Here is a 19200-nt window from a genome sequence, read left to right as displayed (position 1 = left end):
TTGGTGGCAAAGTGAGATTTTTTTTTTTTTATAGGTATAGTAAAAAAAATTGTTCAAAAACTTGTTTATAACGCTGTTTGATACTGTCCTTTTTTCTGACTTATTCCCTCTACGTGTAGCAGGCCCAGTTTAACAGACGTGCCTGTATTTGTATTCTGCAGCTTCTGAGCACGGCTCCAGGTTAAAGACTAAAGTCACTACACTGGTTCCTTTAAACAGCACTGAGGAAAGTTTTCTGCCGAGGTTTCACCGAATCCCTTTGTAATGCAGCGAAAGCAGCAGACGTTATTAGATAGCTGCTACCAGCACCTAATCTTGTTGCTGGAGACATGGATTTTTTATGAGCGGCATTAGGATTCCACATTCACCATCAAACAGAATGACTCTAAAATGATATCTTTTTGTTAGCAGCTGAGCAATATTACCTTCAGCCGCACGCTGGAGAGAGCCCGGCTTCATCTCTTATCTGCCAAATTGTTACCTTTTCATAATGTTTGCAAACAAACAAGTTGAAGGGTATCCATGCTGGTAGCCTAGGATCTGAACCCAGCAGCAGCTGCCTTCATGATGACCAAATATTCCTAATAGAGTAGTCACGCATGAATTACCGGTTGATAATAGCACTTGAATAGACGGTGCTTTGAAAGCTGGACCACAACAGATTCATCATCTGCTAGATACCGGTGCATTTCTCAACTATTCCCTAGAGGGAGATTCTTATTTTTTTCCCTCTCCCCCTGTGGTTTTTAAATTGCCGTCTTTACCTTCCTTCTCTCTCTTTCTGTCGAGCCGGCCTACGGAAATGGATTCAATCAATGACATAAAATAGGCAGATGTTTAATGGTATTTAGATGAGTTTTAAAAATCTCTTCAGGCATTTCAAAATGGTTCCCGGGATTCTTGCTTTAAGTGCTGACTCTGGGATTCATTCCATTAATACCTACTGTTTGCAGATATTATGCTCTTCCAAGATAACTACTATTGGGCAAGGCTTTTCTTTTGAAGCAGAATTGTGCTTTTTGCCTTGTTCGCCGTGACATTAGCTACTTTTGCAGCAGAATTTTCAGTAGTATTTTTAGATATTTGAAGCAGACATAAAAGAATCCATGAAACTGAACCAGGGCCTCCTGTAAGTGGGGTCAGCGGAGAGGGCCGGCAGGTACATTACAAGGGAAATGAGAAACTTACGGTACAAGGTCCATAAAGTATTACCGCTTCATGATAATTTATGTTGGGATTATTTCTGACAATAATATTATATTTATACACATGGGTAGACCACGTAAGGTCAGAAGACTCTCCTCCGGTTCTCGTTTTATGTTATTGTAAAGAGGAAAATGGTAATGTTATATGAATAAGTGGCTGGCCATATAGTACACAGATGTCAAGTTCAGGCCCTCCAGCTGTTGTAATACTGTAATTCCCATCATGCTTTGGCTGTCCAGGCATGATGGGAATTGTAGTTTTGCAACAGCTGGAGGGCCACAAGTTGGACAACCCTGACTTAGTAGATGTACTGGCAGCGCCTGCTCTTCCAATGCTCACTGCTGAAGCCCAGGGACTTCCCTCTGTGCCATCTGTATTACCTTATGAGCAGGGATTTAACTTGCAGTACTTTAAAGAGGTATTGTATCTTGCAAACATATCCCTTATCCACTGGATAGGGGATAACTATCTGATCCCCAAGAATCCAACTGCTGGGACAACCCGCAATCTCGAGTACCTGTTAGAATGGAATGTCAGTTCACAAATTCACATTTTCTGTTCAATCAATTCTCTATGGGAGCTGACAGATATAGTCCAAGTACAGTGTTCAGTTATCTTTGTGGTTCTTATAGAGAATGAATGGAGCAACATGCATGCACAACCTTCCACCCCATTCTAATGGAAGACCTTATTCTTTAGATTGGGGGGTGATGGTGTGGTCTGTAATGAGATCATTAAACAGAAGCTGAGCTACAGTTACAGGTCACCACCGCTATATAGTAAGTAAGACAACGTGCTTCTGGCCCCATTCTTTGTGTAGTGATGGTGTCGGGGACCTGCTGATCAGTGACAGACAAAGCTATCCTGTGGGAAAAAGTTTGTAGGGCAGAAATGTATTGATATACCTTTAAACTTTGATTTTTTCCTAATCTAGGTTAATTGGTTCTTTAGCCTTTATGATGTTGTCGTGGTTTTTAATCAAACACAAAGTTTGAAGACTTTTATTGTATAAGTGTAGTCTTACACTGACCTAGCTTAAAGTGTTATGTCTTTTTTTTTTTTCCCTCGCACTTTTAGAAATAGCCCTACTGGCAAATTATGACAGTGGAACAGCAGAAACGCCAGAGACTGATGAATCTGCCAGTGTAAGTATTTTATGTTGTGTTTTCTGCCCCTTAAAAAGGAAAATCGTTCACTTTTAAAATTGCAGTGATCCTACCGTGCTTGGCTGCAGTGCAGTACCAATGCAATGCTTTTGTCCTTTGATATGATCCTAAAGTGCTTGGCTGCTCACAGTATTTTTTTGTATTTGCACAAATTCCTCCTTACAGGGGTATTCCATGGGGGGGAACCAATGCCAACACTCTTGCATTGTTTGGCACCCAAAGTACACAGAGAACAGGAAGCAGTTTGCTCTATTCCCTGTGTAGCATTGGTGCCGAGGTACTGCAGTCTCGGCTACTATTGAAGAGAATACAAGTTGAGGCTGCAGTACTCGAGCACGGCCACTACACAGGACCAACTGCACCCAGCTTCGTTCTTGGTGTACTACAAGTGCCAAAGTGTAATAGACATTCTGTGCGTAGGCGTCAATATTTTTAAGGATGGACAAATACAAAAAATCATGTGAGCAGCCAGGCACTGTGGGATCCACCTAAAAGACACAAAGGCCTTTTGCTTTTAACATACCCACCTGTCAACCATTGATAGCCTTTGCCATAAGTCTATTTCTATGAATAATTTTTTCCTAGAAGACATCTTTAAAGCATACCTGTTAATATTAATCTCCAGCCAATTGGCATGTAGTGGCTCCTGTTCCTCTTTTTTGGGTGGCAGGAGTGACTGCATGCTGATTGGGTGAGGACAGGTACCCTTTAAGATACCCATACTTGACAAGTACAACTGACTATCTTATGTGCATGGTGGCATCCGGCTTTCAATTCCAATGCCTGATAGTCTTGTCCTCATGGTAGATAACCGTATTCTCCCTTTTCCTTTGGGAATACTTGTAAACACAATAAATAAAATTTGTGCTTTACAGGTTGAGAAGTAAAGAGTAAGAATACAAAGATGTATGTATGATGATAAAGTGGCCAATATAACCAAGCGTTTTCTGTTTATAAAAGCAATCTGTAGAGAGTGCCACTTGTATCGCATTCATTGTACATAGGCTGAACTGTTGAGGTTATGGAAGCCGCTGTCAAAGGAAATTTCTATTTCGCTTTAAGTTCTATGTTCAGAATTTCTTATCCTCATTTCTGGTTCTTTTTAGAGCTCAAATCGATCATTGAAAATGAGAAGAAAGCCTTGTGAAAGTGACTTTGAAACAATGAAACTAATCAGCAACGGAGCTTATGGGTGAGATTTATGTTGGCAAAAGATAAGCTTACATAGCGGCTAAGGGCTTGTATGATATGTTTACATCGCCCTTACATTGTTACATCCTGATGATGATTTTCTGCCTATGCGCTGTTTGCTGTTGGAGGTTTTGAAAATTAACTTCAAACAACTTTACAATAACTTCATGAAACAGATTGCGCTCTGGCGTTTGCTCTATAGACTAGACAAAAAAAATCTTTTTATATATGTGGAGACCTAGTTTTTCTTGAAGAAGTTCTTACTTTACTAAGAAATCAAAAGACTAATGTAATATTATTAAAGTGGTATTCAAAGTTAAATCACTTATCCTGTACCTACAGGATAGGGGATAAATATGTTATTGCGGTCTGACCACTGGGGCCCAATGCCGTCTCTAGAATTTCTGTTTTGAGTGATGAGTCGCACATGTGTTCTACCACTCCATTCATTGTTCATAGACCTGCCCGAGATAGCTGAGCGCATTGCTTGGCTATTCTGTAAGCTGCCATGGGGAATAAATGTAGAAGACGCATGCATGCGCGAGTCAGCACTCTGTTCAAAACAAACTCTAGGGTCCCCATTTTTGAGATTGCAAGGAGGCCCAGCTGTTGGACTTCTCAGGATTAGTGTTGAACGCTCGGCTTTTGACTCCCTGCATCTGGAAAAGTTATAAGCCGCCCTATGCCTGCCAGGAAAACATGGATACAATCTATGACTGTATCAATGCTTTCCAAAGCCCCCTATGGCGGAATCCAACTTCTCCAGACGCTGGGAGTCAAATGCTGTCAAAGAACATTGCCAAACCTGAACAGTTCAGCAACTCCACTCAACACTACTGCAATCTGATGCTTACCTGTGCATATAAATGATTTAACTTGCAATACCACTTTAAGAATTCTATTCTTTTAGGACTCTGAGCCACCTCCCTACTCTGTTTATGTGTTGTCAAGGCCCAACCCTACATAACAAGGGGCTATACCTTGTGCAAAAGGCTCTGTATAGATGTGGCTCTAGACATGTATATCTGTCTATCTATCTATCTGTCTCAAAGAATGACCTAGTATTTATTTATAGTTAGTTTAAAAAAAAAAAGTTTAGCCCTGACTTTTTTTAATAGCTGACATGGCAATTGACTTTTGATATTTGTAACATAAATTTTCTGGACTCTTCAGAGCTGTAACATGAAACCACAGTAGAGCTTATTTCAAATACATAGTGGCCATTTGCACACTATGCAGTCACCCCCTTATGGTAGGCCATGAGTACTGTTTGATCTCAGAAACCTGTGATTAAATCCAATTTGACAACTTTTCATGTAGATTTACAGGCTTTACACATAATGGGGGAGATTTATGAAAGGGTGTAAATATACACCTGGTGTAAACTGCCCACAGCAACATATCACAGCTCAGCTTTCAGCTCTGATAAGATATAAGAGAAGCTGTGATTGGTTGCTGTGGACAGTTTACACCAGGTGTATATTTACACCCTTTCATAAATCTCCCCCAATGTGGCCATCCTTACCTTTCCCGTGGTTCAATATATCTGGAAATGAGAGCCACAAGATGACCAACTTGGAAAAAAAGAAAAACATGATTTTGCAGGAGTTATGCAATATGTGGTTGTGATGTGAAGTGCACCCTGCCAAGGGTTTTGCTCTCTTTTCACAAGCATGTATTTATTTGTATTGTGAAAAATTGAAGTCCTGAAAAAAATTAAAGTAAAACTTAAAGTAAAGGAGAGGATGGACACATCTGTATGTGTGATCTACTCCTAGGCTGTTATATAAAAGTACTTCCAAATTAGCTGTATCCAGCCAGTTCTATTTTTGTATGTGCTGGACACAACTGATGGAAAAGTTCCACATGTTCCAAATTCATAGCCGAGAGGAGCAACTCTTCATGCAATGATTTTCTTTGTCTTCAGGGAGTATAGTGTGACAACTGGTGCTGCTAGACACATAATGGACATATCAAAAATTTTGATCAGTTGCGGTCTGGATGTTCAGACCCCCTCTGAGTTCCAAACACCGTAGGAAGAAGCACAGAGTTGAGCACTGCTCTCTTGGGCTTTTTCATAAGACAGGCTTACTGCCATTGTAAGTCTGTGGAGTCTTTCTTAAAGGGGTTATCCAGCGCTACAAAAAACATGGCCACTTTTTCCCCTCTCTTGTCTACAGTTCAGGTGAGTTTTGCAATTAAGCTACATTTACTTCAATGGAACCAAGTTTGAAACTCTACCCAATCTGGAGACAAGAGAGGGGGAAAAGTGTCCATGTTTTTGTAGCGCTGGATAACCCCTTTAAGGTCCCCATACACCTTTAACTTTTGTTGGCCGCATCCACCGCTAATGGCAGGTTCAGCTGTCGGTATATGGTGTATAGAGCTCTCCAACCCACCACTGACAGATGATGTTGGTGAATTTAGGGTTTGGCTGTGATGAAAAATTACTGCCAGACCCCTTTGATCTGGGAGAGATAAGTCACAATCAGAGCTCTCAGGGGCTACAGTTTAACCTCCCCTTAGAGAACACAGGAACGTTTGGCCATGTCGAATGATTCTATGTATGGGAGGATGGGGGCTGGAAAGGAGAGGTAGCTGACAGCAAGACAATCGTTCGTCCGTCAGTTATTGAAGGTGTATGGTCCAATTTATGCTACAAGTGAAGCTGAATCCTTCTCCCTCCTCTAGTGATCAGTGGGGGGTCTGAACACCCAGACCCCAAACAATGAAAACTTTTGACATGTCTATGTGACAAGTTAGGGGGGATGGACAAAAAAAACAGAAAGTGCAGCAGCAACCCCACAGGTGCAAGGGCTTACCATATATACTCCTCCCAGCGTACACACGGTAAACACCTGCTCTGTAGATATTAAAAAATGAGGATCTTAGCAAACTATTTGATCAAGCAGAGTGTACCATGTCACCAACATTAAGGCGTCCTCGAGACATGGTCCCTACTGTAGCATTTTTACACTAGCAATGGCCTCTCCTGGGCTGAATAAGCCTACAACTGGGCAGATAGGAGCCAAATGATCTCTTTTATAGCAGCCTTGGGACATGGGTGGAGTGCAGGCCAACAGGAGGTAGCCACACACCCCACATTTAACAGAAAAAAAGGGAAAATTGGCCGCACATCTATGACTCTAATTATACTGCAGGTTGCACGCTGTGTAAAAATGCTAGAGTAGGGACCATGTCTCGAGGACGCCTTAACGTTGGCGACATTGTACACTCTGTTTGATCAAATAGTTTGCTAAGATCCTCATTTTTTAATATCTACAGAGCAGGTGTTTACCGTGTGTACGCTGGGAGGAGTATATACGGTAAGCCCTTGCACCTGTGGGTTGCTGTTGCACCTTCTGTTTTTTTGTCTGTACTCAAGCCACAGGCAACCTGCAACCTGCAGTGTGAATAGAGTCATAGATGTGTGGCCAATTTTCCCTTTTTTTCTGTTGAATGTGGGGGGTGTGGCTACCTCCTGTTGGCCTGCACTCCACCCATGTCCCAAGGGTGCTATAAAAGAGATCATTTGGCCTCTATCTGCCCTGTTGTAGGCTTATTCAGCCCAGGAGAGGCCATTGCTAGTGTGAAAATGCTAGAGTAGGGACCATGTCTCGAGGACACCTTAACGTTGGAGACATGGTACACTCTGTTTGATCAAATAGTTTGCTAAGATCATTTTTTAATATCTACAGAGAAGGTGTTTACCGTGTGTACGCTGGGAGGAGTAGAAGGATAAGCCATTGCACCCGTGGGTTGCTGTTGCACCTTCTGTTTTTTTTTGTCTGTACTTAAGCAACGAGCAGTGTGCAATCTGCAGTGTGAATAGAGTCATAGATGTGCGTCCAATTTTCCCTTTTTTTTTTTTAAGTTTGGGGGGGGGGGGTCTAACTCCCAGCAACTCCACCAATAAGTTATATTACAGCAGCAGCACACGATACTGAAATGTTTTCCCATCAAGTGTCTGGGCTAGATAACATTTCATTTAGAAGAAATTTGCATTCCGTATCTAAACGTCAAACGTCTTGAATTCATAAGTCATATTTTGATATATTTACACCATGATTATTTTTTTTCTCAGCCTATTCTTATTTAGAAATACATTTCGGTAAAATTCTAAAACTCTAAAGCAGCATTTAATGAGATTTGGAGTCTAAAGAAACAGTGAGTCATTGGGAACACCGCAATACTTTTATGAAGAGGATGGCTCTTGTAATCACAGAAATAGCAGCTGGTAAACAAACAGTTGATACGGGTTTAGAAGGATGATACTATATCTGGTTATACAACACTTGCTGCTTTTCCGTCCAAGGTTTACAGTCTAAGACTCTGATCACACCTTGTGGGGGGCTTTTTGTAAGGCTACACCAAACATATGCCCCCAGAGGGGATCACCCATGAGGAATGTTGGAAGGATGGTATGACTGCTTACTGTATCTCCATGTTTATTTATTTTGGTGTTGAAAACAGTGAAACCTCCAAAAGACCACCCTCTTATCAGGCCAGATTTCCTGATGGATTTTCAGTTACCCTATATGGGGCATACTGGTAGTCTTCGTTGAGAAGATCACCCGCTTAAAAGACCACTTTTCACTGCAGTTTTGGGTATTCAGTTCACAGAATGTACTTAACATATCTTATATGTTCTAAGAAGGCTCCTTGTTTACCCTGATGGCCCCGGCAACTGGACCTTGCACTCTTGATCCCACTGACGTTGCCCTATGTAAATGATGCAGCTTCAGTCCCCAGTTTAGTGGCTGAGCAGTGTTATTTACCATAGTTATCAGCTGGCACTGTTTAATTATATTAGAACAGTGTTATCTTTATATTGCATGTGTTTTTGGACACTATATTATGATCAGCAGGGCATGAATAGACAGGGCTACACATGACACCACCCAGCCCAAGGCTGGCCCCATTAATATTGATCAGCATTTTATGTATCACATGTAAGTGCAATCAATATATATGAGCTCCCGTGAGGTCAGCCAGCCCATAGGTGTGGCCGCTATGTCATCTGCCTCCCAGTTTGTCTTCTTGGGTGAATCACCATGAGTTGCATTTGCAGTCAGGGATTATTGGTTGGTCGCGCACTCCATTGTGAAGTTACACGATGAGTCAGCCAACTTCTGAGGACAAGTCCGTTCTAGAGCAGAAAGACAGGTTTATGGATCTAGGTCTTACAGCTACTGTAAAGGAAGCCTAAATCTATAATAATACATATGCATTTAAATGCTGATCTGTGACTATACAACTTGTTTGAATATACTTATTATGTACACAAGAACAGGCAGAAGTAGCCTGGAGCTTAGAGAGTAGAAAGACCAATGTCATCAGTAGTAAGTCCATAGAATAATGGAGGTATACCCTTAGAATTTCACTTCTCATGCCAATGATTAGTCCTGTTCAGTTGGGCTCATCCAGGTCTCATCTTTCATATTGACATATGACGTATGGAGACAATGGGACATGGTGTAAATGCAAGTTTTTGGATTAAGAATTATTCAGCGATCGTATATTACAAATTGGTTGATGGCATGGTTAATGTTAAATGGTTATGGTTCGTTTACATGGAACGATTATCGTTCGAATGTTCGCATTTGAGCAATAATTTGCTCATGTAAACACAGTGAATGATCGAGAAATTGTTCATTTTGATCTTTTAACATGTTCTCAAATCATTGTTGGTCGTTTGCTAAAAATCCGCAGATCGCTTCGTGTAAACAGTCTTTCACAAATTCACCCTATGTGTGAGATGGGCTTAAGCGATCTTAAAACAATCAATAACGATTTTTCACTTCAACTAAACACTGATCATTATAAAAATCAAATTGTTGCTTTAAAATTGATAAACGATTAATTGGGCGAAATATCGCTCTGTGTAAATAGACCATTAGCATCTTTTTATAGAAACTTTTAATGTGTCATGTGGAGATGTCAAAGTTTTCCTCAGTCAGAGTCTAGAAGATGAGAGACCCACTGATCTCTAGATATAGCCTGAAGAAGTGCATGGCTGTGGGCTTCACTCCCCAGTCTGTCTCATTGCAGGAGGCTGCCTCCATAGAATTATAATGGAGCCTGTCTCCTGCAGCGAGTCAGAGTAAATGCTTAGCCGGACAACAAAGTGCACAGCTACGCGTTTTTCCTGGCTATATCTGGAGATCTCAGTACTGAGACCCCGACACGTCAAAAGTTTTAATAATTGACAGTAGCCCTTTAAAAATGGAAGTGAATGAGAGCTGAGCTGCAGTAACTCAGTGCAGCCACTATACAGTGTACAGCGCTGTCTGCTTCTGGCTCTGTTCTTTGTATTTGTAGGCGCAGGAAACGGAAGATTGGTGGGATTCCGGGTGATCAGATTTTGATGGCCTTTCCTCACTTAAAAGTCCCAGGAAAACCCCTTTAAGTTACTCTTGTCCAGTCTGCGTTAATCTGCTACTAGTGACCTCAGACAGTAGGTTATTATGGACTGCGGAGCTCTTGCTGAAAGGATGTTGGTTCTTCATAAAGCTCCTTAATCCAGGAACATCTTGTAAAAGAACAGGGCAAAGGGTCAAGGATACACAAGGAAAACAATATTAATCTTTGCTCTAAGGATGCCGTTTACCAGGGGCTTCTGCCAGGGGTGTGGTATTACAGAAAACACTGATAGAACCTGCTAGTAATGTTTCATTCACGTTCCTAGCTAAGGTCATTGTTGATTTTGAAACCTAACTCCTTAGAACACTGTGTCCAGGTGTGAAATACAAAAAAAGCCATGTAAAGCGCACAGGCTGCCATGTATTGTTCTGTTCAGATGCCTGTAAATAAAGCATTGTCTCACTCATCTTCTATGCAATGAAAAAGCGAGTACACGAAGACGGTACAGCCTGGATAAAAAAAAACTAACACTCCCATCCAAACTTCCATTGCTCACGATTAAAAAATGCAGACAGCGCTGCCAGTGTAATTTACTTAGAAATCACCAGTGGAACAGATCCTGCGGGGATCAGAAGCTAAAGGCCTTCGTAGAAGTTCTGGGTCTCAGAGACAATTGATTTTGCATATCCAAATGGCATGCTAAGGGTCACCTCTGTCACTGAAGATGAAGAAGCAGTCACCAACATTGTGTAGTTCACCTGGAAATGGGTTATGCAGCCATGCGTAAGAGTAAAGCATCCCTATCCCCTTGTCTCCATACACTCCTCCCTCACCCTTGCTAAAATAATTTCTCACGCAAGAGGTGTGTGGTATAAACCTCACGTCTCCTGTATTGCCTCAGGTATTATCATGGTGAAGTTCTCGTTGTATCTGTATATAGGATGGTGAAAGAGAGAGTGATAGGCGTGCGGTAGCATGCAGGGCAGAACCATAGGGAGGGCAAAAGTTAAAGTTCTACAAGTTATAATATGTGGCAGAATAGAGAATTATTCAGCCTTTATTACTAAGGGTTGGCACTTTATTCTCCGTCTCTGACTCCTCTTATTTCCAGGGTTAACATGGGGTCATGTATGTTAAAATCCCACATTTTATATGTTGTTTCCCGATAAGTCAACAACTGGGAATAGTAGGGCTGACCTCCTATAGATTAGGCAACCGGCATTATCTGCTTATTTAATGCTTTTGGCCAATGTAAGATATTAATACCTGGTACTATGGTCACGTTCCTACATGCTGAGGAACGTGTGCTGCCAATACCATACCCCTATTTGTTCACCAGTAGCCACTTAACATCCTATTGCATGGCTGTTGGTGAATGCATTGGGTTCCTTGGCAAAGTGGGAACGAGGCCTACTTGGTAAAAAGTCCCACTTTAAGAGTATGTGCACATTACGGAATACCCGGAATTCACTGCACGGCCTCTGCTTTAAGTTCCGCCTGTCCCATAGACTCAATGATATATTTGCCAGCGAATTCCGCTGTCACTCTAAAGAACTGACACGTCAATTCTTTTGGCGGACAGCAGAATTCACTGGTGGAATCCACTTGAAGTGTCTGCGCGTAGTGTGCACATACCCTAAGAGGTTATCCAGGATGAGAAAAGACAGGTTGTGAGAGGTTTTTCAGTTTAGCTCCATTCACTTTATTGAAACTAAGCTTCAAAACCACATCCAAATGGAGGACAGAAGAGGAAATGTTCCTGGAAGCAGCCATGTGTTGCTAGGCCTGGATAACCCCTTTAAAAGGTTTGTCCAGAGGCCTCTACTAACCCGGATTTATCCCCAAAGCCGGTGATCTGATTATAAACAATGGAATTATCCTTATAAAAGTCTTCCAATAGGAAGAGCTGTTCAGTGATTAATGTTAGAATAACCAAATACAACTATGTTACAAGTCTATTCCCACCCATTTACATATGTCTGGAGCGCTGCTCTGTTTTTTTTCATTTTTTTTAATGGCAGACGTTATTTTTGTTTCAATGGGATCAGATTCATGCCTTGAACTGACAGTGTTTGGCATTAATGTTGGATGTCATAGCAAGGACATGGTGTTCCTTCACATGGGACTGTAATGCTGAAGCCACTGCCAAGTTAAATGCCCGGGCAGCATTGACTGATCCGCCTACCCAATATGTCAATGCACCCTAATAAAGTGCTAGAACAATTTAAAGGGGCCCTACAACATGTTACCAAAATTTCTAAGCTGCACATTGGGTTTAATAAAATACCCCTCAAGTCACATTAAACCACTAGGCAAGTATGTATTCTTTGCAATGTGTGCATACCAACACCAAGGGGTTAAGAGAAAAGATGGCCATAAGTCAGCCGATCGTTCCTTATCTGTCCCGACATCTCCATACACATGAACATTTGGCATGGGGTGCCGCCTTTATGGGGTAAGGAGCCTCCAAACTTCTCTAGCAGTGCCTTATAGTATCTCATCCAGATGAAATCCAACAATCCAATGTTTGTTCAGCCGTTCTTTTTCAAGTCCTTCTTATACACAGTAATGTTTGGCACAGCCAAGTGATCCTATGTTCTCTATGGGGAAGAGAGAGGTTAGAGAGCTCTGATTGCAGCTTCTCTCCCAGAACAAAGAGGTCTGGCGTGATCTGTCGGTGGAGAGCCCCATACATCCTACACCAACAGCAGGACCAAGGTACATCCAACAAAAGTATAAGGTATATGGGGCCCATAAGAGAACAGGTTGGCTGTCCTAGTTTAACTTTTGTCCATCTTGCTGTTTTTCATTAGCTAGTGAATATTTCCCAAGCGATATTTCATTTCACAAAGGTTCACTTTCTTGTCAAGCTAGGAAACCGGTTGGTCTGGCTGTCACAGGATATGACTGCAGATCGGACTTGCCAAATCCGACAGCATCTGCTGTGTGAACGAATAGTCATTTTCACTGTTAATTTCTATGGGACACTCAATACCCTTCCCATAGAAGGGAATATTGACTGTTGCCTCCTTCCAGAAACAGCACCACTCTTGTCCACAGTTTGTGTGTGGAATTGCAGCCTAATTCTATTAAATGGATTAGGGCTAATTTACTACATACAACCTGAGGATAAGTGTGATGCTCTTTTTGGAAGAAAGCCGCTATGTTTCTTAAACCACCGGTAAGCGTTGACCGGGATCTATTTTTCCATTTCTCTCTTCTATTTTCTCTATTTTTCTCTCTTTTGGTGCAGAGCTTCATCTTATAGATGTCATCTCTGCTGATAAAGTTAATGACCAGGCCACTTGCTAAATGCAATGATAACTTCTCAATTTTATCTGCGTTTTTTCCGTGCATTTGCACTGATTACTATACGTTATACCTGTTTGAAAATAATTGATTTCTACCAAGAATGATCCAGTATCATCAGGTTTGCAGCTTATTTAGTCTGTGCGATATACCAGGCAGTGTTAAACAGGGCGTATAACCTAAGCTACCAGGTGGAAGGAACTTAAAATACATGTAATCAGGTCAGGACTTTTCCATGCCTTCCTAATTTATGTAGTTTATAGATACGGGGATGATGTATGCATGAAGTCGTATCATATTACTATAGGAACTTTCTGAAGTTAATTTTGATTGGAATGTTAATGAAGGAAATGAAATAATTTTGCCCAGCTTTAACCATGCTGGCTTCCTCACAAAGGCTGCACTCGTACAGTCAGGTTACTGTGAAGGGTTCCATAGGTTAATTGCTGTGAAATATCTCCAGTGACATTTCAAAGACCTTAAAAGCCGGAATAATCCTTCAGCACTGTAAAAAAAAGAAAAAAAATCACAAAATATCTACAACCTTATCGGAAACTTGAGATGTATCCAATTCCATGACTTCTCCTTAAGCAAATATTCTTCTATAATGTCTATAATAGTAGTTTGCTGTATTCCCTCCAACTTCACATTTGACGCAGTGATGTGTATGTATAGGAGTTTTACAATATTCTTACATTGCATGGAATTTTTATACATTTACAGTTTACACAATTTTTATTATTATTGCTGTATGCTTTTTTAAGATGTTCAGCTCATTCTTAATAGAAAACAGCAGCTGAACAGCCCCCCCCCCCCCCCTCTTAAATACACATCACTATGCAGAATCCATATACATTAGAGCTGTGGATGGATTCTAAATTGCTCTGCACTCGCCTCTCCCTGCTCTTCTGTAACTGTAAATAGTTTTCCTGGATGCCATATCTCATTCCGGGATTCCAGAGAAAGTACTGCATTAAGGAATTCTATTTACACCTATAGAAGAGCAGAGAGAAACTGTGTATGCAGTGCTGACATGGCTCTGCTATTCTCTGATGTCTGTGCTGTTGAGTAGCGGAGCTGCTCCTGTATTGCTTGTCTGGCGCTTCCTGGTAATATGTAACTGTAGCACCAGGAACAACTTCACAAACCGTGCAGGAGCCACCCTGCTGTTCCCTGCTGCTGGCCGTACTCAGGCAAGCATGCATTATTTTCTTATTTTAGGTTTCACATTCACAAACATTCACATGAACATTTATTACATGTGATGGTCATTTCCCAGTCTTCCATTTATTCTCTGTCAAGCGCCTCTCTGCATTAAAGCGTAACTCTCAGTTAAATGTCACATTGCAGAAATTATTAAATATCTATAATACAAACTCTGTAATAGGTTTCATTAAGCAAAAGAGTTTCCCTCTTTAGTCAAAAAGCTCTTTTGCAGTCGCCGCCAACCCCCCCTCCCCCCCCCCCCCCCCTCACACAACAACATCCTGCAATCTTATCGCTCCAAGTTCCCAGACCAGAACTGAGCTTTCTGACTTGTCTCCTCTTCCTGCTTACACATCCCCCCTCGGCCCCTCCCCCCTCTATAGGATATAATGGACTCAGCAAACCAGTCTTCACTTTGCTCCTTTGCAATGTAGACAACATTGCCTGATAATGAGCAGATAAGAGGGGGGGGGGGCTGCAAAACAGCTATTTGAGTACAGAAAGAGGCTTGTTTGCCTAATAAAACCTATTACAAAACGTCTTAAAATCGCTTGTAATCGCTTTCAAAAAGAATTTTATATTACAGTTAAACTTTAAAGTTGTCTTAAAGTACTTTCAAGTGCGTTTGGAAATGCTGAGAAATCTAGAAACCTTTCCATGAATAAATGGCGTAGTTTTGTTTAGGAAAATGTTAAAGGGAATCTTTATTATTATATTCAGACCTCAAGTGTCAAGGGGGCTGGGCTGTGCTGAGCTGCAGCATGCATACCTGCTCCCTCCCTGCCTTAAGCAATTGAAATACAGGGCTCAGTGCAACAGCTAGGGGGCGTCAAGTCTGACACCTGTGATGTGTAGTAGTTGGCCATCTTGTGCCATTAGACTATAGAAGGTTGTTGCCAGGCCTCCCAACAGTCTATAAACCTCAATTGCTTTTATCTGTAGGTCCGCCTGGTTGTCAGTGAGGCACAGCTGGCCCCACAGATCTCACATGTGATCATATGTTACACCAAGGTCTTGTTTAGGAACAGAATAGTTTCCTTCTGTGCTCCTCTTATTGTTTTACTGGCTACAGAAGACAAATTAAAAACCTATATTGAGATATATTTATTTTTGGCATGGAACACTTCTGGCCTCATGTTCTGGCTGGCAGTAGCTGAGAAGAAGCCCTGGTGTGCAGCATTCCTGCTGATCTTTTTGCAGTTACCATATGAACTATCACTGACCAGGAGGTTATGTGTCCTTGTTATTAAAAAATACATAAATAATACATGTGCCAGCACTGGCTTTATAGTCTGTCACGGTCTCGAATTCAGTGATTTAGAAGGTGTCCTCATTTCTAAATTCATTAAATCACTTTTTCGGTGAACAGAGCCACATCTATTCTCTATTGGTGAACTTCATAAATAGTCTGGTCTAGCTTGCTTCAGCTGAAAAGAACATAGATTTAGGGGGGGAAAGGCTCACAATGACTCGATACTTTTTCAGAATGATTTATTTCCTCTGGATTTGGAAAGCAGCATCTGTTCACCGAGCCACACTGGAATTTTGCCATCAAAGTAGAAAAAGCTTCATGTTTACCAGCCTTTCATTATGGCATGCGTAGTAGACTCATCATGAATATTCTAGAGGAGACCTCTGATTTCCTAATCTGAGGGATTTCTTAAAAGAACTCGCTATGTGTTGGGTTTATAGTTGTATGTACTCAAAATTTAACTTTGTTTACAAAAATAGTTAACAGCGTACCTGTCACTAGTACCTGCTGCTGCTCCTTTCCTTGTTCTGTGTCTATGAGACCTGGGCCGCCCCATAGACTTGCACTGGGAGTCTGTCCAGGTCACATGATACAGAGCCAGGAGTGAATGTTTTAAGCACGTACTACTTTTGGCTCATTCTGCAGATCTGTCACCATTTTTTTTTTTTTTAATTAAATATGTGCTTTAAAAGGATCAGCTGTCCTAGGTGTATACATAAGTGGTAGCACTATTTCAAGCCATTATATTTTTCACCAGATTTCTGCTCTGTTGGCTTCATCTCTAATTCTTAGTTGTTGTGACGGATACTTGGTGGAGACTAGCTACTGTGATGTTGTTCTGTACTGTGCAGAGACACAGAAGATCCTGATTTCCTATGTTGATACACACACCCTCAGAGGCAGCAGCAGCATAGAGAACATTATAGGGTAGTAAAGAACAGTCTAAGCTGTGAATCTAGCACTTGGGTGACATTTTATACTCACTGTAAGCTTCTGTAGACTCTTAAGTCTATTTGCGTCTATCTCCCCAACTACTCCCCCCTCCTCTGCCTCTACCCCCTCCTTTCTCAATAGTTGTGTATAGGCAGCATGTAAACATATATCCCCTTGGGGTGTTTTCCGAATTAGCAATTTTTTTTTTTTTTTTTTTGAGAGATTGAAGAATGAAAGGAGCCTGATAAAGGGTGGGAAGAGGCATTGGAATTTTTTCCTCATAAGATTCATTACATAGGTTCTTACAGTCACTTTTACTATTGTTTTATGCAAAATATAACAAAATGACAGTGCCCATTTAACTTGTATCACATTTTAAAAGCTGTTCGTTCCTTGCATCTACTACTGTTTCAGTAAAGTAATATTTTTTCGTGTTTCTGATCTTTCCCTCATTAACTCCCCACCCTCATCTCCTGCAGAGAGAAGGCGGAGAGAAGCGTTAAGTCAAGCGCTTCTTCTGGCTCTATCTGACGATTGCTGGGGTGGGGTCTAAGCACCCAGATCCCAACCCATCAAAACTTTTGGCATGTCTATGTGACACAAAAAGTTTAACATGACTAGGACAATTAACAATTGAAATAAAAAGAAGGGGCAGATTATCCTCATTGTGTCTACCCAACATCTTGTGATAGATTGGCTTCTGCGGACTCTTAATGACTTATGTTGATCATGACATTTTAAAGTCTGACGGGTGTTATAGATCACCACTGCTCTCTACTGGGTTATGTAAACAGCAAACAAATTAAAGAGACCAACAAAGTTTTACTCAACCATGTCTGCTTCTAAGAGGTGAAGTTTCTACCAATAGTTTTTTTTGTTTTTTTTAGAAGTAATCAATCTCCTCCTGATCACTTAATCTCATTGGTGAGCGAGAGCAAATACTTGTTTCATTTACTATATAGCTGAAACCTTTACGTTCCAATTAAAGGTTTTAAATTATTAAAGCTCATTACATAGATTTTCCCGCTAACTCTTGACTTTTTAGTACCGAGTGTTTTCTATCGATAAGTGTTAACTAAAATTCATTACAAATTATGGATTTTTCCCCCTCCCTCTCCAGGGCTGTTTACTTAGTCCGACATAAAGAAACCCGTCAGAGATTTGCAATGAAGAAAATCAATAAGCAGAACCTAGTCCTTCGAAATCAGATTCAACAGGCCTTTGTGGAGAGGGACATCTTAACATTTGCCGAGAATCCATTTGTGGTCAGCATGTACTGCTCCTTTGAGACGAGACGTCATTTATGTATGGTCATGGAATACGTTGAAGGTAAGACCTGGTTTTTCCGATGCGATTATGATTCCCTGGGAATTGTTGATTATTTGAAATTCATGAACTTGTTCTGAGGTTTGTAACAAGTAGCTTCAAGAATCATCATTTTGATCAGTGGAATGGAGTTACCGCCATTGCAAGGGAATGAGCTAAGGCTTTGAAAGTGACACTGTAACCCCCTTTTTTGCATTCTGACTTCTCTACTCAGGTGTAAAGGGTAAATTTAGCAGTTTTCATACCTTTATTTTATATCATACGTCATGATGCTTGTTCCAGTAAAAAGTGATCTTTTATCATCTGCAGATTGTGCTACCTGGGCTGGGCTTCACTGCTGAAGCGCCATTTAGACCTGCCCACATTGCCACCGTAGGCCCCACCCCCGGGGACGTCATCTGCGCCACCTCAGCTGCCATTGATATAAGCTGCCAATGACATCACCGGGGTGGGGCCTAAGTGGCGCTTCAACTGCGAAGGCCTGCCCAGGTAGCACAATTTGCAGATAATAAAAGATCACTTTTTACTGGAACAAGCACCATGACGTATGGTATAAAATTAAGTATTAAAACGGCAAGTCATAATGCAAAAAGGGGGTGACATGTCCCTTTTAAAGGGCCCTGTGTGCTATAGCTACATTTGAACTGGTTAGACTTCTAACCTGCTGATAGTTTCCCTTTAAATGTACTTTTAGAGCATCTAGTATGAGGTAAACAATAGTAGACTTTTACTGATCCATTAGCAATAACGTAAAGAAAAAAAGCTGAAAATTGCTAATGCTTTTTGAATCTAAAAGGGATTCTTAATCATAGCATCTGTTCACACTTTGTCAGATCTGGTGTGATGGCAAAAATAGAGCAGTTTAGCAATAATTTTATTTATTTATTTTTTTTCAAGGGGGTTGGTGCAAGCCATACGCCTTAAAAAAGGAAGGTGTATGTCATAAAGCACTAGGCACAATATATAAAATACAAATCAATGCTTTATTAGACATGAAAAACATTAAACAGCAAGCTCTAGATCCCATAAAAAAATTTAAAAGAATATCAGCATCCTGGAGAGACCTATAGGGTATAAACCCACACACCGTATTTACTGCTGCGATATGCAGCAAACTCGCAGCAAACTTGCAGCAGATTAGATCTAAATAACTGAACACAGCATCAAATCTGTACCAACAAATCTGCTGCGTATTTGTTGCATATCTGCTGCGTATACGGTGTGTGGGTTTATACCCTTAAAATACAT

At 41.1% G+C, this 19200-nt stretch overlaps 1 protein-coding gene across 1 annotated transcript in view; it reads left to right on the top strand.

Moving 5' to 3' along the window:
• The window catches only part of MAST4 (microtubule associated serine/threonine kinase family member 4), a 371265-nt gene that overhangs the window by 317038 nt on the left and 35027 nt on the right, over positions 1–19200 (top strand). Inside the window, exons 14-16 of the mRNA XM_069963543.1 lie at positions 2284–2351; positions 3479–3564; positions 17747–18031. Of these exons, the coding sequence (XP_069819644.1) occupies positions 2284–2351; positions 3479–3564; positions 17747–18031 (439 nt within the window). The remainder of the gene's footprint in view (positions 1–2283; positions 2352–3478; positions 3565–17746; positions 18032–19200) is intronic.

This window comes from Dendropsophus ebraccatus, chromosome 3 (genome assembly GCF_027789765.1).
Source record: "Dendropsophus ebraccatus isolate aDenEbr1 chromosome 3, aDenEbr1.pat, whole genome shotgun sequence".
NCBI classification, from domain to species: domain Eukaryota; kingdom Metazoa; phylum Chordata; class Amphibia; order Anura; family Hylidae; genus Dendropsophus; species Dendropsophus ebraccatus.
The sequence above is the reverse complement of the archived record's forward strand: the minus strand, read 5'-3'. Positions and strand labels throughout refer to the sequence as shown.